This window comes from Lissotriton vulgaris, chromosome 3_1 (assembly GCF_964263255.1).
Source record: "Lissotriton vulgaris chromosome 3_1, aLisVul1.2, whole genome shotgun sequence".
Taxonomy (NCBI): domain Eukaryota; kingdom Metazoa; phylum Chordata; class Amphibia; order Caudata; family Salamandridae; genus Lissotriton; species Lissotriton vulgaris.
In genome coordinates, this window is record NC_141689.1 from 813,431,465 (window position 1) to 813,455,857 (window position 24,393).

Genomic DNA, 24,393 nt, shown 5'->3' on the forward strand with positions numbered 1-24,393 from the left:
GTTTCGGGCTGCCATATGCATTTAGGAAATGCCATGTCAGCAGAACTAGAATAAGCCATCAAGCCAAATATGGCTAACAGGCCAATTATAAACAGCTGGGTATAGGCAGACCAGAAAGGCTGGCTCGGCACTGTGTAAGCAACTTGCACAACCGGATAGAGAACTATAATAAAGTCAGGACAAGCAGAGTGACCTCTAAGGGGGTTCAGAATAGCTGTTGAAGCATGTCCAGTCAAGGTCAGATAGGAAGCCATTGGGAGATCCAAGCCTCATGTTACTGTGATATATCTAAGCATGATATCTTTTGAAGTGCATACACATGAATTTATATGGATATTCATATATATTTTGCAACACTTGACCCTATTTCTGTTACCTTAGACAACCTCCGAGTCGACAAACCCACACTGGTGTCCTGGACAGACCACGCCTCATTAAATTCAGCATCCCTGTTCTGGCCCAATGCACATGCACCACCGCCAGACCTGCCACCAGAAACTGGAACATAATCACTGACCAGGACAGGAACTTTGATGTTAAAATGCACTAAACCAAACTCAGCAACAGTCTCCCCGAAGCCATCAAGAATTTCTACAATTTGATCACCTTCACTGACTCTTGACTCCCCTCAAGCACAATGAAACAAAATCTAGACCCCAGGCGAGTTGATATAGAGAGGAACTTAGACTGATAAACATTACTACAAACAACTGGAGCACAAATGGAATATAAGCCAGAACAATAAAGACAGGAGCACGTTCAAATACTCCCTGGGCTGCTATCACCAGATGGTCTGAACCACCAAACATGCTACTCTGGCAGAGCTCATCGATACCAGCACCACCAGAAGCAAAGAAATCTCCATTGTGAGAGATTTCACTTCATGAGCGCTGCCTCCAATTCGATCACCACCTCAAAGGGCCTCAGCAACAATCTTAATCCTTCAGCAACCAAATCACCGCATTTACAGTAACTTAAACCCACAATCGGACCCAGCAAACCCTACCAAACGTCTCCCGATCTTATTTAAAGAACCAGTGCTAACCACATGGCCCGTCATCACCCCAGAAGAAACTGCTGCCACCATGAACTTCCTCCATTCAGTCGCCTCATCGGACCCCTATCACCACCATGCCTAATCCAGAGGACTGAAACCAATCAGTGTCATGCTTACATCCATCCTGAATACCTCCACCTGTTCTGTGACCTTTCCAGATACTTGGAAACACAAACTGCCACCCCATTGAAGTTGAAACCCTCTGCAGATCCTCTAATACTCGCGAACTACAGACCGATCTCCCTCCTACCATTCTTGGGCACGGTCTTGGAGAAAATTATCAACAGGTGTCTCACCAAAAGCTTCAACAACCACCAACTCCTCAACACCATTCAGTCTGGTTTCAGACCCACCGCAGATGACATCTGCATGACTCTGGACAGTGGACACACAGCAGCTATCATCCTCTTGGAACTCTGCAGCGCTTGGCACCATCTACCATCCCATCCTCTTACACAGTTTAAACACCATTGGAATCCAAGGACATGCACTCAGATGGATCTGCTCCTTCCTGATTGGAAGGACCCAGTTAGTCAGCCTGACATCTTGGACACTCGTAACCTCATCTGTGGAGTTTGCAGGATTTGTCCCTGAGCCCAATGCATACATGATCCCATTAGCCAGTATCATCCGCTCCCATGACATCAATATACTCTCCTACGTCGTCAACGTACAACTCCATCTCTCCCTCACTGAAAAGACACCCAGTTCCTAGATCAAGATCAATGTCTGCATGACTGAACTTTCCCACTGGATTAAAACCAGCTATCTGAAGCTGAACACTGGTAATACCACAATTGTGCTTGCCAGTAAGAACACTTAAGTGTGGGACTCCACCTGGTGGTCAACAGAGCTTGGACCACCCAACACCACCACCCATGCCAAGAATCTCAGGGTGGTCATTAACACCAAATTCAACATGACCGCATAACTCAGCCCCATCACTGCCTCATACTTCCATACCCTAAAGATGCATAGGAAAAATTTCCAATTGCTCCCAATCAGCACCCGGAAAACCATCACACGCCCCTTCATCACAAGTAAGCTGGACCACGGCAAAAGTCTTTATGTTAGCATCATCAAAAACCTCACCAGAAGGCTGCAGACTTTTCAGAATTTGTCAGACAGAATCACTCTCAACCTCCCAGGCCACACTCACATCACACCACATCTGAAGGTGCCCTGCTGGCTCCCTATACACAAATGAGCACAATTCAAACCTCCTCACCCACACTTTCAAGGCAATACATAACACTGGCCCAGCATTCCTCGACAAGTGCATCTGCTTTTGTAAATCTTCCAGAGACCTCCACTCGTTTTGACTCCTACTTGTACACATTCCACACATATGGAAAACCAGATTGGGCTGTCGAGCCTTCTCCTACATTGCTCCTAAAGCGCAGAACGACCTGCTGCTGCTCATAAAAGCCTCCTCTTCACTTCTCGACTTCCACAAGAAGCTGAAGACCTGGCTTTTCGGGTAGTTCCACTAGACCCTAGGTTTGGGTAGGTTCCCACCTGCTCAGTGCCAGGGCACCAAGATACTCTCCCAAGTGAAAGTGCACTCTACAAATCTGCATAACACAGATGGTGGATGAATTGTAAATATTTGGTCGAAATGCACAAAAATTGAATTCTTCAAAGACCAAACTCCTTTTTGTGACGCAAATATCTCAGACACAAAAACATCTACCATTGTCCAATTTGTTGCTCACTACTGTAGGAAATACTACAAAAATGTGCATTCTTATTTTTTCCCCTCTGTCTTTTCTTCAAGAATTTTTTTTCCCCTCTGTCTTTTCTTCAAGAATTTTTGGATCTCCTTGAGTTTTAGTTTCAAAATAGTTTGTTTTTTGGTAGTTTTGTATAAAAGACAAGATATAATCAAAACAACAATCAATACTCAACTAAACCAGGCTGCTTTGAAGGCCACTAATATTACTTAAAAATACATCTTCCATTTTTTATTGTAGCATGCAGCCTTCTACCATGCATAGCGGAATCTGTGTACTCAGTGTGGGCTCCACTCACACCATCCTCTCAGCATCTGTGTCTCAGGAACATGCTGCACAGGCGTTTTAGCACATGCAATGTTATCTGCGCACGGGCCTTCCTTCTCTCATTCTTTGGGCCTTCCGAACCTACTGTTCATGGCCATAAGTTTTGTGTAGTACAGCCTTCAGATATGCATGGAGAAGACTTCTTTGCCCTCATTAGCCATTTAGACATTGAGTGTTTTCTATTCTGTTTTTGATGTTTGCTGATCTCAGGGAAGCTCCACAAACCCAAGATGGTCCTCTCCATAGCTTCTGGGATCTGTGGCCCAGCGCCAATCCCTGGTTTGTGTTTAGCTCCCCATTTCTTTTGCAAATCACGCGGGCATCCAATTTTTTGTTTTTGTTGAGAGCATTATCTGCCCTGCTGTGATTACAACTTTTCTCCGGCCCCTACCCCCAGATCTCCCCAAAAACACATCAGACATTGGCCTTAGGAGCGGCCAATCAGTCTGATCTTTCAGACCTGCGCATCTTGATACTTGACTAGCCAGCAAGAGAAAAATGCTCATTGTGCCTGTCACATCCAAATAATTTGATGAATATTCTGTGTGTCATACCACTTGGACCTGGTTTTGTGGATAGTTCTAAAATTAAAAGTCAAAATACAGAAACCGTGAACCTTCTGCAGCCCACTCAACATACTTTTGTAATATACATCTCTGAAACTACTGAATGTGTTTTCACCAAACCACAAAATTGATGATTCAAGCAAAGTTCTTCTTACATGCCATCTTTGTTGAGAAAATTAAAAAATGCTTTTAGATTTCTCCATATTACTCTTTCAGGAGTAATACGCATGAGATTTGCACTGAAGAACCTGAGCTAGACAGCTCCAGTCTGTCGAATTTTGTCTTAAAGAGCACCAACATTTTTCACTAAAACAATATAGCTATTTTTGTCTCACTGAACCATAAGTACTGTCATTATTGTGAACACCATAACAAACTGTGTGTGCTTGTTTATGTGCGTAGAACCAGTAGACTTTTGGCTGTTCATTTTAGGTCTCAAGTCTCTTTTTGAGTCTAAGAGCTAGCACCTGAAAAGTATTGTAGGGTGGCCCGTTGTTCACTTCTGGTTCATGTCTTCATTATTTGGCTGTCTCTGCAATGACATGAGCTGATTTTATGAAAAGCTTGGGGGGGGGGGCGATTCTCCATACCTCTTCTCTGTCCTCTGTTGGAGTTCCTCTCATTGTAGCTGCAAACGTAAACTTGTGGGGTGGGACCAGAGGTGAAATGGAATGTTCACGGACTTTAACTTGCACCTTGCACTGAATTGATCGAGAAATAACATGATATTTTTTAATCTTTACCTGTGACTGGAGGGCCTGGAATGTAAATGGACCCCTCAGTGCCATGATAGTGCCAGCAAAATATATTTTGGAGTGCTGCAGTGGGTGGACCACATTAACCTTTCTTTTAAGAAATGAAGGGTGCTGCCTATTTTTGCACTAGCAGCTAACTTCTCTAAAACATAGCTCATTGTAATGTCCAATAGAACATTCGAATGTTGAGCGCTCCATTGAAGACACTTGAGCAGCAGCAGCCTATATGAACTGGTATATGTCCACTGATCTCAACATTTGAGTGCCTTATGCCTTTCTCTTTACCCTGACTTCCTAAAATGCGTTGGTTGGGCAGAGGTACAGAAGGCAGAGGGTGTGCATCAGGACGCATGCAGCCTTCACCATCTCAGCCTCCTGTAGCTCAGTGTCACATGCGCTTCGGAAGGAGGCAGGTGTGACTACTGCTCAGCTCCTGGGTCTGCCTTGCTTGGTTGAACCACGAAAAAAAACATATTAGCTGAGCCAGGGAGAACCAAGGACTAATTTCTGACACCTAATTTTACAGCTCTTGCTGTGAATGATCAACTGTTAGTTATCAGTCATGGCAGTGCACGCCGCTGTTAACAGTTTAACATTGAGATCAAGAGCTGTGAATTTAAGACTTTCGAGCTTTAGGGGATTTCAAACCCATAGGTTTCTGATGGCTTTGTTTTTTCAATTAGGGTATTCTGCCCTTAAGGGGCGTAATATTCTAATACCTTTATAGCCCACTGTAGCTGGGCTATACCGGCCATTAAAGGCCTGCTCCCTTCAAAACTGGAGCTGGCCTTTAATTGCCAGAAGAGCCTGCTATAGCGGGCAATAAGCTATGGTAATGGTAATTCCTATGCTTTGTCTGAGATCAGATTAGCGTACAGCTCTGTGGATTTGACCCCCACACCTCTCTAAAACCAAAGCTGTAACCCTGATGGAGTTATTGATGATATTTTCTTGGAATATAAAATACCTCCTTTTTTACTTTAGTGAAGAAGGGCATTCAACATGGAATGCAGCTAATTTCCATTTGTCAGGAAAGGAGGCAAAATGTAGTTTGATACTTCATCCCTAACTCAGAAATAACGTTGTCATGGTGAGTGTTATGAATTTTGAAAGTCACACTTGGGTGAATAGATGACAACTTGTTTTGCAAATATCTCCTGTTCTCTCCTTTCCTTGATACGAGTTTGCCAACCTAAGAATTCCAAGAATGGATCTTTGAGTGACTTGGCACAGCCTCCTTTAGCATAGCTCCACCTATCCATGAACAACAAGGAGTATGTATGTAGTTCAATCTCGTAGGAGTACCTCTCCAGTTTTAACTGCCTCTAGGCTAACTCCACAGGGTTATTTGGGCCACTCTCCTATCTCGGTTTGAACTGGGATTGCTGAATCACCCTGAACTCTTCATCTGGGGAGAAGAGATATGTCATTGTTCTCCGACCAGCAGTGTGACTTCTTTCATGTCACTATTGATCATATTTTTTGCATATGTAATGGTATTTCTTTTGGTATAAAGGATGACCGGAAATCAGTTTATTCCAATTCGCATAATCTGGGCTACTTGGAACGTATTGTGTATTCATAAAGGCAAATTGTTATTTCAGTTAGACTGCTATAAAACAATCCTCAAAGGTTTTCTATGGTATGGTTGTCTTTCCTTCTTGACCCCTGATATGTGTGTTCTTGCAAACAACATAATGCTCCTCCAAGTTGCAGTTTGATTTCAAATCCTAAAAATTGAAGGTCCAAATATTCAAAGTTTTAAATGCTGCTTAACATGTAAAATATTCATACATCACAGTCTTTCTCCTTTTATAGCAAAATTAACTCCCTAGTGTTCCATAAGAATTCACTACAAAAGCACTCCTTGGCATTAAAATAAGCAGAAGTTACTATAATCAGAATATCTGATATTTTACAAGGTTTTGGAGTTTCTTCGACTTCAGTGGCTACTACTGTGCAATATTGTTTCCATGTATGGACCACCTTTCAGGTATTTTGTTCGACCATAGCCTCATTTCGTCTCTTCTACAAAAGTGCTATGATAAATTATAAGATCAACGCTAACAGAAACAACTAAAAGAAATGTATTACTACCACCTTGCTCGCTGTAATACAAGATGGGTTGGTACTAATGAAAGATACTATGTATACATAAATAAAACGTACCTCAGTGTTATTCTTGGGTTCAAATTGTGTTCTTTTTCCTGACAGCAAATTAAAATAGGCACTGATGTTGAAATTTTTCTGCGAACATCTGTCATCCAAGGAGTTCATACAGAAGCCAATCGAATTGGTAAGAAAAACTGTAATCCCATCAATTTTACTGGGGTTGGGTAGTTGTGCAAAGGCGGTTTTGTGTGGTGGAACTGTCTTGGGAGAAAGACATTGGAAATGTAAAGTGGAGACTGAGTGCTGGTGATCCATCTAGCTGGCTGGAGAGAAGAAATGTGCAAACAATTTAATATCTGGGTTTGCAAAGCTCTCACCACAACTTGGTCAGAAGCATCTTACAGAGGTAAACCAACAGACTTCCAAAGATACCTCCTTATACCAAAAAAAAAAAATATCCAAACTTGATGTGCATGTTAAAGGAACTGTCTGAGTCAAGGCTCAAAACCATTTAAAGAACAAGGTTGCCCATTGATTCAGTTTTTTCACTGGTGCCTACCTTTAATGAATGTGGATATTTTCGGTGTGATTTATTTGAGTGATGATGAATGCTGAACCAATTAATACAGTTTACATTCAAAGGGTCCTTAAGAATTGGTCTGTGGTTGTCAGTATTACTGTCTTTGAAGCCCATTGTGCTTCTTCCCACTTCAAATGAGCATGATAGTAACAGCACTAACAGTGTAAACACCTGACGGTTGCAGTTAAAGAGCCCCTGTCGCTAATATAGCCATGCTCACTGATTCAATTGTTTAATGCAAGTAAAAACTTTCATTACATAACCAAAAATGTGCGATCTGGAGTTATTTTAGATATTTGCATATGCAAAACCAATTACAAGTGGCCCGGTAATCCCAAATTTGCTCCTATCATGATTTTCTTTGAAGGAGAGGATTGAATGGGGTTAACTGGATCGCTGCTTATAGCACAACTTGTCTACTGCAATGTAGTCTGTAGATGCATACTTGCAGAGCTCATCACGCAAAATCTGACAGCAAAACCGAGTCAGTTGGAGGAACAAGATCAAGTGATCTCACACTCATAGCACTCAATGGGCTCCCAGTGAAAGCTGGGATCAAATTATCAAATTCGAAGAGATATTCTGCATTCTTTAACACGGTGTTGGAATACATGCAGAAGTTAGGACACGCTACATCCCAAACAGGATCTACTACTCATCCACTGATAGTACCATCTGCTAACCAAAGTCCAAAAAGATAAAACATGAAGGCAGATTCTTGGATGTATGATTCTCAAAAGATGGCAATGCTATACATACTTGTTCCATAGAGCGACACATCCATAGCTACCCCTATTGCTACTGTATTATATCCATGGTCAGCTGAAGTGGTTGAGACCACTATACTTGCTTCTAGGAGTTGATTAAACTCTTGTATTAATAGCCGAGCCTAATCAGCTGTGACCAAACGTATGTGCTTTGGAGTGTACTAGGCCTCTGCTTTTATATTGAGCACTTCAAGAGGAGACCACAGACTGGGCTCTAACAAACAGGATATGCTTCTGTTAATGAACAAATTCATGAGCTAATATAGCAGTGACTATTTGTAAAGGATTTGAAGTGTACCTCACACTTTGCCTTTTCACTTGATTACAGAATGCATTTTTGAAACACAAACCAAAGTCTTTCTGAAAAAAATAACATGGCAAATCTTAACGGCCGTCTGATTACTCAAACAGGATAGCCTTTAAAAAATGTTTTGCAGTTGAACCAGTGACATGGTAGTTGCATATAGAAAGTGTCTTGCAAATCGACAAGTCATTGTAAAACGTAATTTTGATTTGATACTTTATGTACTGAAAAAGTGGCAGTGAGCCATTGTAATAGCACATGAGAGTTCCATGTTCCAAAGTGCAGTCTGTACTCTGTTAGCAAAATATCAAAGTTCTCAATTAACTAAAGTGTTTGCGATCAAAGCTAATCTGCCTGAGAAAACAGATGGAAGACATTTTGAATATCTTCCCAACTGTGATACCTAAGAGCAAAATAGAGTCGACGTTGACAAGAAGATTCCTGGTGTGCGATGTAATGCATTTGGAAAAAATTGCTTTCACACCTTTGGTCATATTGCATTGTTACTTTAGAAAGCATGGTGTAGTAGTTACAGCTGAGCTTCCTGGATTGTGTCCGGCGCTGAATACCTTTATGCTTCTTATTATACTTTGTATTTGAATGTTTTGTTAGAAATTTAAAACCGGTTCTTACAAATATTTGTCTGAAGTTAGGAATTTAGAAAATTACCTTGAAGTAAGGAGGTTATTTGAAATGCAGGAGACTTTAAATGTAATTTTCGGTAGAATACATTTTTTTTGCCACTAAATGTACTGGACTGAAGGGGCTGGAAACTGAAGGCTCTGTTACTACTACCTACCTCACATTGTCTGAGTGATCCAAGCCAGCCTTAGTGATTTGTGGTTTTGTAGTCGCTTTGTCACATCCATGTGGCTGATTGGATCCAGTTACTAGTGACACAATAGGTCTGTATCTGCTGCTTTATTATTCTTAGTGTGACTACTATGAAGGAGCGGTACAAAAGGGGGTGGTGATGGACAGAGCATCTGAACCAATCAAACACTCACACCCAGTCAACAGATCTGGGTTTAATCCATCACCGTTCTTTAGCCCACTCTGCCACCCCAGTTCAGACATGGCCATATGCAAATCAGTCTGACCCTGTGCCTCATGGGAACAGTCCAGCCCGAACTGCCAAGCCATGCCTTCCCTGGACCGGAAACAAGCTTTCTAGGACCGGTTTCTGGCATTACAGCCGTCTTCAGCCAGGCTTGCTTGAATCCAGTGGCAAAGTGAGCAAGGGACTCACGTCTGAGCATACGCTGCCAACTTATGGCGAACAAAGCGGTACAAAAGGGGGTGGTGATGGACGGAGCGTCTGAACCAATCAAACACTCACACAGTCAACAGATCTGGGTTTAATCCATCACCGTTCTTTAGCCCACTCTGCCACCCCAGTTCAGACATGGCCATATGCAGAGCGGTCTGACCCTGTGCCTCATGGGAACAGTCCAGCCCGAACTGCCAAGCCATTTTCAGTTTGAGACTTTGTCTAATGTACAAAGAGGGGCACAATATTTACCATTACTCAAAGGTATGAAACGTCATTCGGATGAAATCTTTAAAGATCCACTCAAAGCAAGGATAATTACTCCACGCATTGGCAAATAGTACAAAGTAGCACCATTAGACACCATTTTTTATTAAAGGTTAACTAATTCCGGACTCTCTAGTAGTGTCAAAAAAAAGGAAAAGAGCTAACTCCCAAACAACTGAAGATTCATCACCTCCAGATAAAGAGTTCAAGCTCATCGATGCCTCTGGTAAACGAGTTGTGGCACAAGCAGCTAATCATTGGGGTATAGCCAATAGCCAGGCTTTGTTAGCAAGGTATGACGGGGCCCACTGGGAGGAAATGGAAGGGCTCCTTCAATTTCTCCCAGTGGAGCATAGAAAATGGGGTCAAGAAATAGGAAATTAAGGTAAACTTATTACCAGCAATTCTGTTAAATGTGCACTAGATGCAGCCTACTCTGCTGCTAAGGGTATGAACCCCAGCATCCTATTACATAGGCACGCATGGTTAAGGGTGTCCGGAATTAAGCCTAAAGTACAGCAGGCCATACTAAATTTCCTGTTCGATAAAGAACATCTTTTCGGACCTCAAGTTGACACAGCCTTTGAAAAAATGAACTAGGACTCTGAGATAGCAAAATCAATGCGTGCTCTACATAAAACAGATACCTCCGGGTCACAAGACAAAATCAGGAACAAACCTCTACATCTAGAACCTTCTACGGAGGTTCTTGTAGAGGAAACAATTTTAAAGGAAGAGACAGAGGAAACATTACCCGTTCCTCAAATGCCAATAACAAGCAATGACTTCATTAACATTCCCCCAGAACGCATAACACCTGTTGGGGTCGTCTTCAACAGTTTCTCAAGAATTGGAAATCAATCACAACAGACCAATAGGTCTTGGACATTATCCAACATGGTTATTGTCTGGAGCACATAACAACTCCTCCAAATATCCTACCTCCTTTCAAACACAAACTATCTACACAACACCAAATCCTTCTGCAACAAGAATAACAGCTCTGTTACAAAGGGGAGCAATACAGCCAGTCCTCAGCAATTTCAAGGAACAGGAGTATATTCACTATACTTCCTCGTACCCCAAAAAGATGGATCCCTGCGGCCCATTCTTGATCTCAGACCATTTAATCATTATATCATATCAGAACACTTCCATATGGTCACTCTCTAAGAGATCATTCCGTTATTATTAAAAGGGAACTTCATGGTGGCCTTAGATCTAAAAGACGCCTATTTCTATATACCAATTCATCCAGCACACAGGAAATACCTCTGATTTCTATTTTAAGGGAAACATTATCAGTTCAAAGTTCTTCCCTTTGGGATTACCACACACCAAGAGTATTCACAAAATGTCTGGCAGTGGTAACAGCACATCTATGCAGAAAAAATATTGATGTCTTCCCTTATCTATACGACTGGTTAATCAAAGCAAACAACTTCAATCTTTGCAAACAAAACACAAAAAACCCTAAATTTGCTATATCAACTAGGGTTTACCATCAGCCTTCATAAGTCCCATCTACAGCTAGCCACTACTCAGTCATACTTGGGGGGCAGGTTCAACACACTTAGCCTTATCATATCCAACCACAGACAGAATAAACAAGATGGTAACATTAATTCATCAGTTTCAAATTCCTGCCAAAACATTTCTCGGACTTCTGGGCATGATGGCGTCTTGTATTCACATAGTCCCACATGACAGACTCAATATGAGTCCTCTACAACAATGACTTTCTCAACAATGGACTCAATCACCGGGTCAACTTCACGATCCACTGTTGGTAGACAGCCGCACGCATCACTCTCTGCAATGGTAGAATGCATGTAATCGATACAAAGGGTTGCCGTTTCAGGACCCAACCAATGCTTCCCTAACAGGTTGGGAAGCACATCTCCACAACCTCACTATTCAGGGAATATGGGATTCCAAACCCAAGGATCACTATATTAATACCCTAATAACCTAGACGTAAGCTGTTCATCTAGCAATCAAAGCCTTTGTACCTTACCTACAACACAAACTTGTCCTAATTCGAAAAGACAATATGTCAGCTATGTATGATTTACAAAAAGGAGAAGGGGAATACACTCTCCAATTATCTCGCTTGGCACAGAAAATATGAAGATTGGCAATACACCACAACATTCATCTCCTAGCAGAGCATGTCACAGGGACAAGCAATCAAATTGCGGACTTTCTAAGCAGAACTCAACAACAGGTCCACGAATGGGAAATTCATTCTAATGTTTTTCAACCAGACTTTTACAAGTGGGGGGTCTCCAGAAATAGACCTGTTGGCAACAAAAGAAAATAGAAAATGTCCACATTTTGCAAGCAGGTATCCACACCATCAATCCAAAGGCAATGCTATATGAATGAACTGGTCATGGATATTTGCATACACTTTTCTACCTTTCCATTAGTGGTCAGGAAACTCAGACAACCATCTCTCACCATGATACTAATAGCTTCACCATGGGCACGACAACCAGGGTTTTCAACACTCTTCGAACTGTCTCTAGTCCCCCACGAGAAGCTTCACCTCAACCCGGACCTTCTCTCACAGAATCACGAAACACGGATGTCTTAACATCCCAATCCCAAAGAAATTAATCTTGCAATTTGGCTCCTGAAGTCTTAGAATTTGGTTACATAAATTTACTTCAAGAATGTATTAACATTATTAAAGATGCTCGTAAACCAACCACAAAGCAATGCTATGCAGCAAAATGGAAACACTTTATTATGTTCTGCCACAAACAAGATGTTAACCCTCTTCATGCAAAGGTAGAAACAATTATTTTGTACCTATTGCATTTACAAACTGGAGGGTTGACATACACTTACATCTTACAGCATATCTGCAAAAAAGCCAATGCATATTTGTTTCTAATTCCAGTTATCAAAGCGTTTATGGAGGGACTTAAAGGGGTAATTCCTCCTTGACTCACACCTGGCCCAGCATGGAACTTAAACTTTGTTCTAACAAGACTAAGTGGTCCTCCCTTTGAACCAATACACTCTTGTCAATTGCAATCCGTTTAATGGAAAATTGCCTTTCTAATCACTATTACTTCTCTTAGAAGAGCCTGTGAAATTCAGGCGTTAACTCTCGAAGAGCCTTTCTTTCAAGTACACCAGGACAGAGTAGTGCTTAGAACTAATCCAAAATTCCTACCAAAGGTGGTTTCCAATTTTCCTATTGATTTACCTGTCTTTTTTCCGCAAACAAACACAGTTGCAGAAAGGGCAGTGCACACTTTAGATGTCAAAAGGGCACTAATGTAGTACATCAAAAAGACTAAATCATTTCGAAAAACAAAACAATTGTTTGTTGCTTTTGCACCTTCTCGTATGGGATAGGCAGTTTCAAAATCTGGCATTTCAAGATGGATATTAAGTGCATCCAAACATGCTACGCAAAAGCTAAGCCACTTTTAGCTGTGCCCCCAAAAGCTCACTCCACTAGAAAGATTGGAGTTTCCATGGCCTATTCCTATTGTTGATGTTTTTAAAGCAGCAACATGGTCTACTCCACACACCTTCACAAAATTTGTGTGGATGTATTTAGACGACAACAAGCCAAAGTTGGTCAGGCAGTACTTAAGACTCTTTTTCAAAACAACTGCAATCCCCACAAGTTAACCTCTGCCTAGGGAGAGTGTAGGACCTGGGTTCACCAGATCCCGGAGGGGGTAGCTTGGCCCGAGCAGGTAGGCACCCGAAGCTTAGGTGTTAAGTGACTACACAGCACACACATCAACTGAGACAATAAATGCGCGCAAAGTCTGAGACCACACCAGTATGTTTGACTCAAATAAATACGTTTTATCTAAGATCAAGATCAGGGCAATCAAAAATCACAGTAGTACTAATTCAATACCTTTCCTTAAAAGCGCATATTTTCCATTACTCTGCCATAAATACATAAATAAATAAATAGTAAATAGTAAATTACTGTAGGCCTGACATCAGCCTTGCTCCTAGTCAGCACCTGCAAAGAATTCCTTATAGAGACATTCAAATAACATTGCATTACTTAGCAATCAACATTTCATCGCTGCAGGAATCAGCATATCATTAAATGGGGGTAAATCGTTTCCTAGCTGCAAAGATAAGCAGTTCAACAGCAGAAGTAGAACATTTCATAGGGCTGGAATAAAGCAATTCGGTAATTAGTAGTAAACCCTTCAGTAGGTAAGGACAACCCTTTCAGCAGCTACCTGTCGGAATTTATAACCATTTCATTGCTCACCAGTAAGCATTTCATTAGGTGAACAATACAGCAGTTCATTAGTTAGGCATTAGGCACTAGTAAACCATGCCTCCTGGTAAAATTAGCATTTCCCTAGGCCAGGATAACCACCATTCAAGGGGCAAGAATAACTAACTGTTCCTTAATCAGGGCCTTTCCCCTAACGAGGGGTTAACTGTTATCAGCTGAGGCCCCCACGGTGTTTCTTGGGGGCCCTGGCCCGGTTCCAGTGCTTGAAAGGGGCCAACGGGGCCCAGCAACAATCTTCCCCAGGGGAGGGGCGAACTCAGGCCTTCCGCCCTCCTCCCCGGGGTTTACCTTGACTCTTTGGCTCCTCCTGAGCCCTTGTGGAGATCTCCAGCTGGTCGGGGGGCTCGTGTTCGTTCCAGAGCTCTCCGGCAGGGCTGGCGCTGTGGGGGCAGGTTGCGGGGCTCAGCCGGGCTTCCCGGGCCCCAGCACAGATGAAATAGCCAGCCTCAGGGGTGCAGCACGACAGAGGGGACTCTCGCTCCTCTGGGCCCCCCTCCGTGTGGATTCTCGGGCCGACGGGCTTCTCCCGGCACCCGGCCAATCAGCGGCCTCACCTGAAGGGGCTCAGCAGCGCGGACCAATTGGTGCGCGGCGGGGGCGGGGCTTGGAACGCACCCCCGTCACGTGGGGTGAGTGTCTCAGCCTCTCGGGCCTAACGCGGCCTGACTAGAATTCCGCAGCGGCCTTCTCACAGCCTATGGGGCCGCCGCACGGTCTCCTCACGGTCGGGCTGGGCTGCGGCGGTGACGGGCCCCACCAGGCACACCAGAGGGCAGCGCCTTTCCCCCTAATTCCTCCTGGGCCAGGCGAGGCCTACAGCAGCATGGCGGCGGCCCTCTCCTGGCGTCGGGGGCCGCCGGGGCAGATGACAGCCGGGGAGGGGCGCTCCACAAGGCACACAGCCCACGCTCCTCGCAGCGTCTCGCGGGGAATAGGAACGCGTGGAAGTCCCTCTCAGGGTCGCCAATACCAGCGCTTCACAGGACCCAGCAGGTGAGCGCCTGAGGCAGAACTACAGCGCTTCACAGGTGGCACAGCGCTCAGGGGGGGAATGCAGCGCTTAGTAGGGATAGCACTGGGGACAGGTTTCTCACTAGCGCTTCAGAGCACAGTAGGGGAGCGCTGTGCAGGTAGGGCAGGCAGCACCACAGTGGAGATGATGTAGGACAGCAAAGGGGGGTAAGACAGGACAGCGCAGGCCCAATACCTGATTGATCCCCAGTAGTCCTAGCAGTTAGGTTTGTCCTTGGCGCTTGATGGTTCCTGCGCCCTTGATAGGTTACAGTCTCTTTGTTTCTTGAGGTGGGGGGGGGGGGGGTTGAGTTGAAGGCTTTCCTCAGCAGGTCCCTTCAGATGGTCCCTGGGTTTCCCTCCCGCCGGGCCAGATCAGTGGGCAAGTTCAGTGTTCCTCACTCAGCTTGGTGGGCAGTGCCTAAACCCTGTCACCCCCAGTGGTATAGGTTCCTGACAAGGCCCTACCGCCTAAGTCTCCTGCGTAGGGTCCCCCAGGTCAGTGATGCCCCAACTGACTGGAAAGTTTCCCTCCCTTTTCTTTTATAGTGGCAGTTGGTGACCACTCCCCTATTCCGGAAGGTTCCAGGAGCTTCCTCACTCTAGCTATGGCAGGGCAGGCAGGCTGGAGTCGCAACAATGTTTAGGGGTTCCAGCCAGCTCCTGGCTACTAGAGTGCGTCTAAAAAGACCACGCTGCAGTAGCAGGGTTCAGTGGCAGCCATATTGGGGGAAGAGAGCACCTGCACCTTAGCATTGGTTAGCAATGGGAAGATGCCCGGAGACCTAAGGCCAACAAAAAGAAGGTGAGTAAAAATGAGGCAAGGGCGAAGAAAAAAAATAGGGAAAGATCACCCTAGGGCTGACAGGTCTAACAGAGAGGGACTGGTTTACAGTTTATACAAAACGTGTATCTACAGCACACATGTCTCGAAGGGATTATGTTACTTACCATGTAAACATCTGTTTTTGGCATGTAGTGCTGTAGATTCACATGCGCCAACTCTCCTCCCCAATAAATATTGTGTAGATTGCAGTACACACGTTATTTCATACTAACACATGGGTATTTCATTTCTTACATATATAGCATTCTTACGTTCTCACCTACCCACGGCAAAACAATCATGGCATCGATAACCATGCGCAATATTACCAAGCGGAGGAGCCACACAGCCTTGTGTCTCGAAGAAAACGTCTTGGAACAAAAATAACTTGTAATCATCCGAGCCCAACACTAGATGCGGACTTATGCAAAGCATGAGAATCTACATCACTACATCCCAAGAACAGATGCTTATGGAGTAATTAACATAAGCCTTCTAAATGGTATCCTATTAATGCAATGCAAACTCAGTTGTCACAATTTGAAAACTAATAAGCACTTTGGACTTGATACTCGAAAAAAGCACCAATTTGAGAACACTGCAACCTGCAGTCCCAGACAGCAGTCTGATTCTCATACTTCCAACATCTTACCATTTACAAAATTTATGGTATGCATATTTATATATTATGTTTGTACTTGATTCTAACAAATAGCGTTAATGGCTGTTGTGTTAGGCACACACTCATTTTCAAGCCTCTGATTATAACACACAGTAAAGGGTAATACTTTGATCATGCAAAAGCAAATAACATATGTGGGTCCCCAATTTGTTTACAGAGACTAAAGTAGATAATACGAGTGCTCTCTAGTGTGGGCTAGCAGTTAGGCTTATCAGAGGGTAGTGCTAAGTATTTGTTGTACTCACAGAGCCAATAAATGAGACACATACTCAAAGAATAAATCCAAGACCAATTTAGAAAAATAACACTTTTTATGTATGTTTCAAATTCAAGAACTTCATTTCAAGGTGAGTACAGTTTTCGATAAAAATATGCACACCTAATTAAATGTTTCAGACTTGTGCGCCTTTGCGCACAATGCAGTCTTATGGGAGAAAAGGTCAAAGATGCATAAAGGTAGGTACTGTTGGTTTCAGGGGTTCACCAGGAATCGGACTAGTAGTGGACCAAGGTTCAAAGTACTACCAGCAGTTCTTCTGAAACTGCCTGGGTTCTACCAGGAGCATGGTGTTCGTGAGGCTGCTAGCTGGAGCGCTCTGGTGAAGAGGGGCCACCTGAATAGAGGCTGCACAGGGAGACCTGAGGGCAAATCCAAGGGCTCCCAAATGGCGGCTCAGATCGCAAGGGGTCTTGGAGCACAGGAGCACATCCAGTTCGTCAGGACTGGGGCCAGAGGGCTCGGGAGCAGAGTGGTTTGTGCGGCTAGGCGAGTGCTCAAAGATGCACCTCGCGGTCCGGGACAAATGGCTGGTCGAGGAAAGGAAAAATCAAGGCAGCTGGGCCACTCTCGAAGTGGGTCTCATGGATATTGATGTCCCTCAACAGCTGCTTGGTCCTGGTGCAGTGAGAGACCGGACTGTACCCTTGCTGTTAGTGTTTTGGTGCAGGGCACTGGCACCCCAGGGGTTGGAATTGCAAGGTTCCGGCTGGTCCTGGTGTCTTCACACTCGGTGGGGAGACAGATCTGACCTTCCGGAGCACGAGTACCTTCTCCTGGTCGTCTGCAGCTGTGGTCAGGCCGGGGAGCTCAAGGCGGTCAACTGGACTCTGCTTGTCGATGCCTGCGGACTGCTGGGGAGGAGCTCCTCTACTCCAAGGAAGACTTCCGGTGTTTGGTGAAGTGCTGCAGACTACTCAACGTTTGGTAGTTCCCTAACTTGCCTGACAATTCACTCTGTGGCGACTGTCGAGAGAGGGATGAGGATGGCAGAGTTTCTGCCAATGTTCAGCTGCAGTTCTTTCCAGGCAATGACTCTCTTTGTCCTTCTTCTGTTGATCCGTCAATTCTGAAGTTCTGAGTCGAAGGTTGCTACTTAAATACTTAATTTAGGGGCATTAAGGGGGGGGTACCAGGTAGTAGCCAACTACACCCTGTATATGACCACTTCCTGTGGGAAGTGGGCTTGCACAAGACCCTAATAGGCTAATTGTCTCCAACTCAGGATGGAGAAATTTGAAAAGTGGGGCCCACTTCAGCGGGCCGCCCTAGTGGTAGTGCTGGCTGAATGCGGGCACTCATTCTAATCTTACTAATTTTCCCACCTTTCTTCGGACGAGAACAGGACAGTTGGCACCTCCACTATCTGTAGAGATCAGGGGTTGCATAATAAAGGTGGCAGGCCCTTTAAAGCTTCCTGCTCGTGAATGACCATCCTGCTTGGAGGAGGTGTGAACACCTCCGCCCGAGCAGGCTTTGTTCCTGACCTCTAAGAGCGAAGTGGGTCAGAAACTTGTTGACATGGCCCGTGATCCGGCCTCCCCCAAAATACTCAATGCCAGTCTGGATGTGCTAGAGCCTCTGTTCAGACATGTTATCCAACTGTCTTTCTCCTCGGCCACCCTTCCAGGAGACTGGAAGAAAGCCATAGTTTTGCCGATAAAAAAGAAATCTAATGTAAGCCAGGATATACTGGAAAATCTCCGTCCAATCTCCCTTTTACCTTACTTGGCGAAAGTGACGGAAAAACTGGTAAACACTCAGCTTATGGAGTACTTAGAGTCAAACAATAAGTTTCATAGCTCTCAGTCCGGCTTTCGAAAGAACTATTCCACTGAGACTGCCCTGCTGAGAGCAACCGAAACTTTACGGATCGGAGCTGATGAGGGTAACACTATGGCACTTATCATGCTAGACCTCAGCGCCGCATTTGACACATTCCACTCTGCTACGGTGTCTGAGCAGCGCTGGGGTTACCAAGGCAGCATGGGGATGGCTCAAGGACTTTCTCTCTGACCGTAGTTTCCAGGTTCAGAGAGGTATGTTCCTCTCCAACAGCGTTGCCTTAGAACAGGGGGTGCCTCAGGGCTCTGCCCTGAGTCCCACCCTGTTCAACCTGTATATGGCTCCTTTGGCAGCTGTAGTTCAGTCATACGGCATAGATCTAGTATCTTATGCCGATGACACGCAGCTGCTCATCTCCCTGTCACAGTCACCCAAGTTAGCAGCAGCCAATTTTAAAACCTGCATGCAGGAGCTTGCTGGCTGGATGAATCAACACTGCCTGAAGCTCAATGGGGCTAAAACGGAGGTGCTAGTGATAGGGGGAGATGGGGCGAGCTGGACTCAGGAATGGTGGCCGCCTTGCCTTGGCTCTCTGCCCATCCCGTGCAGTGAGGCCAAGAACTTGGGGGTTTGGGTTGATCCTAAACTCTCTTTTGAGAGTCATGTTGACAAATTGGTGGGGAAATGCTTTGGGGTTATGAAGACCCTAAACCGCACTCTGGACCTACTGCCACTTGAGGCCAGACGCATTATGATCCAAGCTCTGGTCACTTCTCGTATTGACTACGCGAATGTGCTGTTATTAGGAACTACGGAGAAGAACCTGAGAAGACTGCAAGTGCTGCAAAACACGGCGGCCCGTTTAGTCCACAGACTCCCCAAAAGAACAGCATCCAAGCCTACTTTGGCTGCCCTTCACTGGCTTCCTATAAAGAAAAGAATCCTCTTTAAAGCCCTCCTCTTTTGTTATAGGATAACTTCTGCAAAAGCGCCAGGGTATTTGAAGGACTTGGCTATCCCCTATCTACCCCAAAGAGCTCTTCGCTCTGTGGGTATGGGCCTCCTTACAGTTCCTCGTGTAAGAAAGGCCAGGATGGGAGGCCGCTCCTTTCGGGTGCTGGCAGCCACCCAGTGGAACAGCCTTCCAGCTGTGATCAGACTAGCCAAAACTGAAACTATGTTCCGGAAACTTTTAAAAACACATCTGTTTGCCCTTTAGGGATGGATGCCTCTGCCCTCTTGACTCTCGCTCCACAGCGCGGGGATACGCCGTGATGGCGTCACCAGGCGCTTTAGAAACCCCCTTTAGAAACCCCACATAGGTGTGTGCCATGTCAACCCTTCAGTTTTCTCTGCACCAAGACCCGCAGGATGCAATGGCAGTTTGCATGAGCTTGGTGAGGGGTCCCTTAGTGTGGCATAATTCGTGCTTCAGCCCTTAGGGACCCTCTTAAGTTCCAAGGCCCTACGTACCAGGGGTACCACTTACTAGGGACTTACAAGGATCCAGCTGAAATTCGAAAATTTGTTATGCTCTTTGTTCAGACTTGTACTTCGCATATTGGTCACTTGGAGTCCGTTGAAAGATACTTGAAAGATAATTGCCTCATTATGGATTCTTATTTTCCTTTGCTCACTTATGGGACCTTGGAGGAAAACCTAACTTGCAGGAGTCCCTGAATCCGGAACTAGGGATATCTCTGTCTGCAATTCAGAATTATCCCTACGGGCAGTAAGCTTGTTTAGTGAACTGTTTGAGGGTGAAAATCTGTAACTTGTTTTGGAATGGGATGTATCTGCCGTGCAAACATTTGCTGAACACTTACACGCTTATTTGCGGTATTCACAAATGTCTTTGTAGGTCCTTTTCCCCCCTGTAAGTTTATTCCAGAAATCGATAGCTACCTGAAATATTATCCTTTACGTTATTCTAACTGCTCTTTAGACTCATCAGACAGCCCTGTATTTATTGGTTTGATTTTAGCTATGGAAAGAAATATCACTTTCTAGCCCACCTCTATCTACATTTTAATTAGAAACACCACCAGAGGAAAATATGCTGACATCTGTATACTTAAAAAAAAAAAAAGTTATGCTGAATTTAACATTATATTGATTGGTCGGATGAAACTTCAGTATTGCTGTGGAAACTGCAAATCCTTGTTTTTGGTTTTTTTGCAGCATTGATACCAAGGGCAGATGTTCTCCTAGACAACATGCCTTATTGTGATGGTCCAGCAAAAAACCCTTGAATCGGTGGAAATTACATTGATTTTTTTCAGTGGAAAAGTTTTCTCTGCACCTGTGAGATCGGAGAAACGGTTTTCAAACCATGCAGCCTTGTGTGAGGTGGAGAAACAGATGCAAACTCTCTTTTATGGACTGGAATGCTGAGTCGCTGAAGAAAAAGGGCTGTTTTGGGTTTGCTGATTAGGTTTGGGTTTACTGATGTGTCTCCAACTCATTGAAAGTTAGTACCACACCAGAGTGTCATGTCATATTTTAAATCCAGACTTTCATGCTTGTTTTCTTAAACCCGTTATGTTAGGTAAGATAATTTACTTTGTACACATTCCATAAGATCAAAGGTTCATTTTGCTAATATCCTAGCCAAGCAAATATCTGTGAATGTTTATTACAAAACCATAATGTAAAGGAAACTAGTAATGTCTAGAAGTCCACTGTTTCTTGGAGAAATTGATCGCATTAGAAACAGAAACAGGGAGACAATTTTGATATGCAAGGAAGAATTAGGTTTGTCTTCACGGAACCCAATGAAGAGGGATTTGGGATCTTAATGGAAGCTTGTGCACCTTTGTATCCTGTGGTTTTGTTTTACTTGGCTGATCTGTGTTTCCGTAGGGTAGCAGCGCATTATTAGTTTGTTTATGATGTGTTATCGTTACAGGTTGTATAAGTGACTTCTGGAACACTAAGAGCTTCAGAAACAAGTGAAGATGTAAAAAGCAAGTTTGGAGATGGGTAACAGAGGTGGCATTTTGGACTCTGCAGTAGCGACTAATACTAATAGCAATCTAATTTTGCATACAATAATCTCACTACATTAATGCTATTTGAGCATCAACCGATAGGTATGCTGTGTGCAAGGCAGGTCATTCTTTTTTTATTATAAAATTAACAGCTGTAGCAAGATGAGGCTGTGGAATGGTAAAGCCAATTGCAATATAAGTTGTTTTTCATTTTAAGCTAAATCTAGAATAAGCTGGGTTGGTCCTAAAAAGAGCTTTGCCTTTATTTCAATTTTTTGTTGCTGATATCTTTTGGCATCCTTCCTCTGAGAAGCACCTGGTTCCGAAAGAAAATAAACTTTCCTCCAAGTTTATGCTTGATAAACGCAAAGTTTTTATTCTTTTTGTTAATGGTTGAAGTGTACTACTGGTGTTTGAGTAACAATGTATTTGACAGTATGCAATGACCCCCATAGTCCCAATGATTGTCAAATTTAGAGGTGTTTAGAATTCTAATTTAGCTCAAGCAAAACTCTCTCGGAGGTCATCTGGTTTTGATCTGATCTATCATCTTTCTCTCTTAGAAGTAGTAACTTATTTAAGTCTGTACCAATAAAACCACAAATTGTTAAACAAATTAATTAAACAGAATTCATAGATAATAAACACATTCAGCAATGCTTATGGATTGGTACTGTTTGTGTGTTCTGTATACACAATACCAGTGAATAATAGTTATCTGGCTGGCTCAGACTTAGCTAGACCTAACCTGACACAAATTGTAGATGCACATGCTGTGCTTAACCTACCAGCCTAGTGCTTGAAATTCGCCTACTTCTGATCTTAAACTTAGGTCTCGAACAATGTTGTGCTTGCAGGGAGATCGGTCAGGGCAAGGTTGCTAAGGCCTTGACAAACATTTAGATTATGTTTTTCCATAGTCCTAGGTTGGTTAGTTTTAGCAGTACAAAGAAACATGCATGTTGTGTTGTGTGTATTTCTATAGTGCAGAACTCAGTCCATAGGTTATCCTGGCGCTAAATTAAAAGAGCCATTAGTATCAGAGTACTGATCAAACCGGGTTTGGAGAGAGATTTGGAGAAGAAAAAGGCTCTATTGTTCGCTTTCAAGATGTTGACTTGCCTGTGCTTGTCATTGTAAGGTGGACAAGTATACCAGGATTGTAAGTAAAAATGTTTGAGTTGAGCAGTAAAGTCGCTCTGATTTCCTGAAATAAATTCCACCTACTTCACAGGGGTCATTTTGGATGGAAAACGGATTGGAATGAGAGTCAGCATATAGATAGAACATGAGGTAAAAAACTATTTTACATGTTATTCCTCATTGCAATCTGCAGAAAAAAATGCAAGGACGTAAAAGCTGAGTAAAGAGCATGTCTCGGCTGTTGTTCACTGGAGACTCAACCAAACACTAACACAATGTTTTTACATTATCCTTATGAAGTCGTAAATTTTTTAGATTGTAAGTCTTCAATTCCACTTTACATATCGGGAAATCTGTGCACAAGAAGAAGGGGCTGCTATAGGTCTGGCGTCGGCTGTAGACATTTTGGTAATGCATATTTTGTTTGTGATTAGTTTGTGTATGAAGGCATGCATTGTATGAAAACAAACATTCTCTAAAAGCAATTTTATATTTATATGTACATGTAAAAGCATGTCTCACCCCTAGTCCCCGACATTGAAAGGGACTATATTTATTGTGTAGATGTGCACATTGTGCCAAGGCACTTAGGGAGAGCCTATGGATGAAGTGGGCTGACCCTCTGCCCATGCTGTATCCTGTGGGGGGGGCAGAAGCAAAATATGAATTACACTGAACTAATGGGTAGAGAGGGCTTGCAGCCCCTGTAAGTATGTGTACTATATATCTATATTTTTTATTAAAAAAAGGTCTCGACTAACACCAGAGTGGAAAAAGAGACTTTGCATTCAATCTTTAACAGTGCTGTTTCATCGAAGTGTAGATTGGCTACAACTGTTCTCAAGGTTTCATGCTCCATTGTTGTGCACTTTTTGGTTGCCAGTTTGAACAACTAAATTTACTTGCCGACACTGTGACTAGTGCCTATTTTATGCTTCTAAAGACTGAAGTAAAAACAAAACATAATTATTATTGTGGGCGTTATAGACCTATTGACCACAGTGTTTTGGTTTCCACTTCAGTGACATTAGCACTAAATACTGTTACGAGGGTTACGCTATGTAAGATTGGCGTAGGAGTGTACATAAATGTGTTTGTCAAGATACAAATAAAATGTGACTTTTAGAACTGAGGTATCCTTCAATAACTTGGGGATCTCTCGTCTCTGTAAGTCTCCCTATAGCCCTAATAGCGCGATATTGCTCAGAAATGTGTTACGACCCTATGAGGTACTATTATTTAATATCTACCTGGCTCCACTTTTTACGTTGATTGCCAATTGGGGGGTCAAGGCAGTCTCATATGCCGATGACACCCAACTGGTGTTTCCGTACTCGAAGGTGTCGGAGGCGTCCTTTTCGAGTTTCAAGGGCTGTCTCCAAGACGTTGCGTGCTGGATGAACACAAACAAATTAAAACTCAATGCAAACAAGACAGAAGTGATCTTTTTTGGCAAAGGCTCCCCTCCACCCTCAGAGCTTTGGTGGCCGGCGGAGATGGGACAGGCCCCTTCGCCTAGCCAAACGGCAAAAAATCTGGGGGTGCGGTGGGACAATAGTTTGTCCTTTGCCTCGCACATCCAGCAAGTAGTTGGTTGCTGTCTGTGTAAGTTGAGGAATCTTCGGAAGATTCTGCGACTTCTACCAG

At 43.7% G+C, this 24,393-nt stretch overlaps 1 protein-coding gene across 1 annotated transcript in view; it reads left to right on the forward strand.

Annotated features, from left to right (window-relative positions):
- Positions 1-22,263, forward strand: part of LYRM7 (LYR motif containing 7) — a 107,528-nt gene extending 85,265 nt beyond the window's left edge. Inside the window, exons 4-5 of the mRNA XM_086961123.1 lie at positions 6,653-6,734; positions 20,795-22,263. Of these exons, the coding sequence (XP_086817249.1) occupies positions 6,653-6,734; positions 20,795-20,865 (153 nt within the window). The 3' untranslated portion in view covers positions 20,866-22,263. The remainder of the gene's footprint in view (positions 1-6,652; positions 6,735-20,794) is intronic.
- The last annotated feature ends 2,130 nt before the right edge of the window (positions 22,264-24,393 follow it).